The sequence below is a fragment of the Dendroctonus ponderosae genome, unplaced genomic scaffold (assembly GCF_020466585.1).
Source record: "Dendroctonus ponderosae isolate FM_Combo_2020 unplaced genomic scaffold, Dpon_F_20191213v2 Dpon_F_20191213_9, whole genome shotgun sequence".
Lineage (NCBI taxonomy): Eukaryota > Metazoa > Arthropoda > Insecta > Coleoptera > Curculionidae > Dendroctonus > Dendroctonus ponderosae.
In genome coordinates, this window is record NW_026019116.1 from 3,146,940 (window position 1) to 3,152,999 (window position 6,060).

Here is a 6,060-nt window from a genome sequence, read left to right on the forward strand (position 1 = left end):
AGATGATGCGATGTTAATTGTTTCAGTTATCTGTCTCAGAACGTTGATCCACTTTTTGCGCCTCAGAAAGAAGTGGCACTTTCCGCCTTTGTAGAGCTGTTTGCGGTTAAAGTTGCCAACGAGGTGAGCTGGGTTGTAAATTCATCTAAAACAAATGGAGGTTGAATATCTCTGAACTAGTCCTAAAATAAATTAGGAAAATCCTCAACTGGATTTTGATGTGTTTTATAGTCTCAATAGCTGCTGTATTTTCTTCCAGGCTCTTTTATCAGGAAGCAATAACCATGTCCACTATAGCGGTTTGGAGCAATATGAAGACTCAGCTTTATATTTTCTCACATATGCGCAGGTATGTTCACTATGAGTTAAACAAAATAGATAAGTATTTGGCGCATATTTTTGTTTATTTATTTAGGTTATTTTCAATTTAATATTAAAATTCACTCACAAATCACATGGAATGTTTGCAAAGTTGCGGTAAATTTTATGATGCTATAGCGAGTTCTTTAAAAAAATTAGGAGATAGAAATATAGAGATATTTTCGTGAGGGATTCTCATACTATAAAAGATCAGCGTTTTAACCCCCTTAAGAAGAACATGTTTAATAAGTAAATTTGAATCGCATACACGCTGTTTCCTACAAGCTTTATCACCGCATCTCAGTTAGGCCTGGGTAACTCAGTGAATTTTTAGGAATCGGCACAGTAAATGGCTTGGTGCGCTAACCCAACGCTCCGGCGCAGTAACTCAGTTGGTTTGCTGAGGAAATGTTGATTACTTTAACGGCCATTTATCAACAATATTTTTAACGTTTCTTCAAAATTCCAGAATTCTTCAGTTTTAGCAAAGTTACGCCTACTTCTAAATGCTCAATTTTCTAAAGTTTTACTTAAAAATACTGACAATCTTAACGTAATTTCTGCCAAAAATTATAAAATAATTTTTTTTAGAAAAAGAAATCCTCTTCTTTGTCGGTTTGTAAAAAGTTTTGAAGTTCCTGTCCAGCTTTGAATTTCAGGCAAAAATTAAATAGTTTTTTATCGAACATAGATCAGAATAAGCGAAAGTTTATAATAAGTTATTTGGAAAACTCTTCACCTCCTTACCTCTGAAGACTGTAGAGTTTGTTAAAAAAACTTTGGTTTGTTAGCTTCGACTGAACTTTTTTTGCTTTACTTGCTAGTCAAAAACGCTCTATTTTGTAAAAACACTGACAGGCTGGAGTCATTTTACGCGGAAAATTACAAGATAAATTATAGCTTTATATAAATTTTTAAAAAACTTTTTCAAAGTCGAATTCGGGACAAAGACGGAAATGAATTTCTTCCGTTTTTTCCCGAAAATCATTCAGGTTTCGTAAAAACTGTTATTTTCTGATGCCTTTCGTCTTTTCTGGCAATTATGGGGTCTTCAGCAAAAAATTACAAAATTAATTTTGTTTGAAAATTCGCCGCATTCATCGATTTGCGTAATTGCTTTGCATTTTGCATAAATTGCATAACTTTGCATAATTTTAGAAAACTCTTTTCAGCTTCGAATTTGGCACAAAAACCAAATAATTGTATTTGGTTTTTTACCGAAAGTAACTAAGATTATCTTGAAAAAAACGACCAGGGAACAAAAGTGTACAACATTATTTGCTAAATCCGCCACCCTCATCGGTGTAAATATTTTAAAAGTTTCTTTAACATTTCAGGTCCCAAGTTTTATCACAGTTTTTCGTAAGCAATTCTTTCTAAGGAAAAAAACGCATTACTTTCTAAAGTTATACTTTAGATCTTCAGGCATTTTTTGTGAAAAATTTTTTTGAAAAAAGTTGGATAAAACCGTAATAATTTTTCCGGGTTTTTTCCTAAAAATGTTTCCCCGGACAGAACCAGCTAAAGCTTGTACTCAAGCACAATTATTTGGGAACTCATCTTCATCGATATGAATAATTAGTTTTTTTTATTCTGGTTTCTTTACTTTTAGCTCCATATTTCTAAATAGAAAAACGCGATTTTTCCTAATGTGTTGCTATAAACTACTAGCAAGTGAGAGTCTCTTATGCAAAAAAATTAAAAGATCGATTTTATAAGAAAAAAACTGGTCTTAATAGTTAGTCTTCTTCATCTTCTTTTGGTATAGTTTTCTAATGCCCGTTTTACCTCTGAATTTGAGACAAAATCGAAATAAAGTTCTCTGGTTTTCTTTTCGAAAAAAAAATAAATTTTCAACTATTTGGAAAATTCGTCACACTCATCGCTCTGAAGACTCTTTAAGGTACTTCAAAATTTCCGGTTTTCCCTGTTTTAGACCAAAAACTAAAAGACCGCATTTTTAACAATTGTTTCTACAGAAAAGGTAACTAAATTAATTTTTCGCGACAACAACTCAAAAGGGCAACTCAACACAGCGTTACCCAGGCCTAATTTGAATTTTTCTGAAATTATGGTTTTTTTTCTGATGGTTTTCAATATTTTAGACCCGCTGTTCTGAGTCCACCAAACAGTATCAGCTCTACCAGAGTTCGTTATACTTCATGCTAGAATCCAAAGACTTGTAAGTATTTATTACGCTGTTTCATAGCCATTTTGTATTGAAATTAACTTTTACTCAGACTGGAGATGGCATGGACTAATTTAGCAGAGTTTCGACAGGCGTTTGACTGCGCCTCGAGTAAATCGTCGAAATGTTTTGAGGTTGTTCCCAAATGACTATGAACATTATTGATAAAAAGTACACACTTTTTATGAAGTTTGGCCTTTTATGGTATAATTTTATTTACCCCGATGTGCGGGAAGCCTCATGAAACCAGTGGCATTTTTCCGTTTGCTGTGAATATTTTTTTATTTGGACAACTTCAAATGTTTTTATGTGAAAATACACATTTTTTGGTTTAGTTTTTATCGTACATTAAACAGATACATATTTGTCAATATTCACGTTGATATATAAATAATATAAGTACAACACTTTCGATAGACGCCTCCCATATTTGCATTATAGAAACTAAAAAAACTAAATGAGCTTGATGTATTTGGGTATATCAACCTCATTTAGTAGTTTTGTATCCCATGTAATATTTGCTTTTTCTTTCCTTTTGTGAATATTTTCTATATTTAGGCGAATCTTATGGGCGAACGTATTTACGAAAATATTGCTTCCTCTTCAGGTTGTTCTTCTAAACTGACATTTTCTTCCAAAACAGTTCACAATTTATTGGCGCAACTTTGTCTAATGTACTATAAAATTGCAGTGCAAAAAGAGTGATTTTATACAAGATAAGTTTATAGAAAAACAGTTATCATCAAATCATTTATACTAGTAAAAGCTTACCTTTCGAACGGCAGGCAAAATTCAGCCTTTGACAAGATTCTCTGGTCTTTCCACAAAAGTTTAGAGCTTTTTTCTCGTAAAAAGTTGCACGCTGTAAATGCTCCAAAACCCTGTACATTTGCATGTTAAAACTCGTAAAGTTGTCCATATGGAAGCTTTTGAAAATGAAGCTTGTTAGGGAATATTGAGCCTCCAACTGGCCAGTAAATTATTGGAGTTTCTCAGTGAAGCAGCACCAATACATACGGGGATTCAAGACTTGTTTGTAGAGTATTGTTTTTATGTTACTTACTATTTATTTTTTATAATGATTGGGACTAAGGAAATTAAATTTCCACCCATTTATTTAATGTGGAAAACTTGCCAAGTTTTTAAGTGATTGGTCTGAAAAAATGTTATCTCTAGAAACAAATCACCGTCAAAATCTTGATAGTGAATCATATGATACATTAATCAAGTGATACGTATTATTGTTAAAACCTGGAGATGATAAGATGCGTACTTGTATGGAGAGAGTACTGGAGATGATAAGATGCGTAAAACATGCGTTTTCTTGCCTGTTGCGATATTTTTACAGTGAGGCATTTGCTTGTATGTTTATATATTTAAGATTTTATTGGTTTTTTGAAGATTTTTTTATTATGCCTTGTGAAGGCGTTTTTCCAGACCAATTGGCAGTTTGAGCTGCTGTGTTATTTCTTTTAGTACACCTTATCAGTATATATTAATAAGCCTGTATTTTTATAATATATTCAATTTGACAAAAGTGAGTACTTTATTTCAACACTTTTGCTTCATCTAGATTCAGTACGAACTTTGTAAAACACTAGAAATATTCAGCTAATTACAACTGATAACATTTGATCCTCACAGATAAATAGAAGAACATCGAAAACACGTTGCCTTTAAACCATCTTCTTTATTTGAACTATGAACTCTGGTACATATGTTTTCAATAATTTTGATTCTTATTGTTTGATTTATAGGTAGTGGTACTTAATTGCTATTTTAAAAAGAAGGATTGCGCCTATGGTTTATAGATCCAGTACGAATCTAGTATTATCCACGCGACGGTCCTTCTTCTAAGTCTTATTTAACAGTGAAAAATATTACACATATCATAGAAAACGGTTCCAAAATTCTTTTATCGAAAGATATAGTATTATAACAAAGGCAGTGATCGTGGATGTACGAAAGCTGCAGGGTGTCTGAATGGCTGATGTTTCGCAAATATTTGCTTCAGTATTTACAAACTTATTTTTTCTGTGTGATTTGGGTGAGTCGTCGAAAAATCTGGGTACAAACTTTGATTTACTCAGCCAGAAATCCTGCCTCTTTGGTCATTCCGCGACAGTAACGCAATATATCTATGCTTTTGATTCTTTTGGTATAAAATTTTGATTTATCAGTAAAACTTTAATGATATATTACACTAGGCTTAGGTTTAACCCGCAGAAAACTAGTGAAGTTTCTGCGTTTTTGCACTTGAGCGGTCAGTTATCGGTCTTGAGGAAGAAAATCGAACTTTTATACTACAGAGGCAGATATATGCAGGAGAACTAGCCGCTCAATCTATGGAAGATTCTTTGCATTCAGACTGCAATTGAGTAGTCTGATGGGGGCTGTTGGCCCCCTTGTTGTCCACTTTGCGGTCGCGACCACAACGAGCTGCGAAGTCCAAGTTTCAGTTTTTTCAGCGTGTCGATATCGCATTCGGCTTCTGATAGTTCCATTTGCACTCCCCCGGGCCCTTGAGGACTGGGAGACTCGCTAAACGCTGTCTCAGCTACGGAAAGATGGCTGAGAATGTGGCGCTGAGAACCGGAGCGACCGCTTTGCGATAGGAATCTAGAACATTACAAAAATACTTTCGCAGGCATTTATAAATGGTAGTCTAATCCTACAATTTAGCTACTTTGGGCCATGGACCAGTGAGTGTAGGCATCATTGGAAAATTCAATGCTTTTATTGCTTGATGGTTATGAATATAAAAAAACATTTTTGCTCTGATTTAAGCATTTAACTCCCAAGTTCAGCAAGATTCATCGAGATGCTTCTGTATAATATTTCCCTACAAATTAGGCCTGGGTGACTCAGTGAACTTTTAGGAGTTGGACTTTTTTAGTTGTTTTTTATTTATTAATATTATTAAATTTTCTACAAAATTTCAGCATTTTTCAGTTTTAGCAAAGTTACTATTTTTTGCTAAAAAATACTGAGAATCTTATAGTAACGAGAACACTTGCCTCCTTCCTCACTTTGTAAAAAGTTTTGAATTCCTTTTGCAAATTGGGACAAAAATCACATTCATTTTTGTCAAACAGAATAAGGGAAAGTTTATAATAAATTATTTGGTAAAACTCGTCACTCCCATGCCTCTGAAGACTGGAGAGTTTGTTAAAAACTGGGTTTTTAGTTTTGACTGAAAATGTTCCTTACTTGATTTTCTACTCAGAAACGCTCTATTTTGCAGAGTTTTACCTAAAACTACTGACAATGTGGAGCTTTTTACGCGAAAAATTTGCAAGGCAAGTTTATAGCTTTGTAGAAATTTTACAAAAACTCTTTTTGGTGTCGAATTCGAGACAAAAACGAAAATCAATAAATTTTTCTCAAAAACCGATCACAAAACTGAAAGTTTTTAATCAAAAGCTGAAAAAAAACCGTAATTTGCTGATAGTTTTCTTCTTTGTTGACATGTCATGACTTATGGGGTCTTTGCAGCAAAAAATTACAAAATT

General features: G+C 33.4%; 2 protein-coding genes across 7 annotated transcripts in view; one reads left to right on the forward strand and one right to left on the reverse strand.

Annotated features, from left to right (window-relative positions):
- The window catches only part of LOC109539131 (protein gone early), a 36,981-nt gene extending 32,896 nt beyond the window's left edge, over positions 1 to 4,085 (forward strand). For both annotated transcript variants that reach the window (XM_048669985.1, XM_048669986.1), the window contains 4 exons: positions 27 to 123; positions 260 to 349; positions 2,466 to 2,542; positions 2,601 to 4,085. In XM_048669985.1, the coding sequence (XP_048525942.1) occupies positions 27 to 123; positions 260 to 349; positions 2,466 to 2,542; positions 2,601 to 2,697 (361 nt within the window). In that variant the 3' untranslated portion in view covers positions 2,698 to 4,085. The remainder of the gene's footprint in view (positions 1 to 26; positions 124 to 259; positions 350 to 2,465; positions 2,543 to 2,600) is intronic.
- Positions 4,086 to 4,223: 138 nt separating this feature from the next.
- The window catches only part of LOC109539135 (Down syndrome cell adhesion molecule-like protein Dscam2), a 126,572-nt gene continuing 124,735 nt past the window's right edge, over positions 4,224 to 6,060 (reverse strand). For all 5 annotated transcript variants that reach the window (XM_048669979.1, XM_048669984.1, XM_048669982.1 and 2 more), the window contains one exon: positions 4,224 to 5,167. In XM_048669979.1, coding sequence (XP_048525936.1) covers positions 4,912 to 5,167 — 256 coding nt within the window. In that variant the 3' untranslated portion in view covers positions 4,224 to 4,911. The remainder of the gene's footprint in view (positions 5,168 to 6,060) is intronic.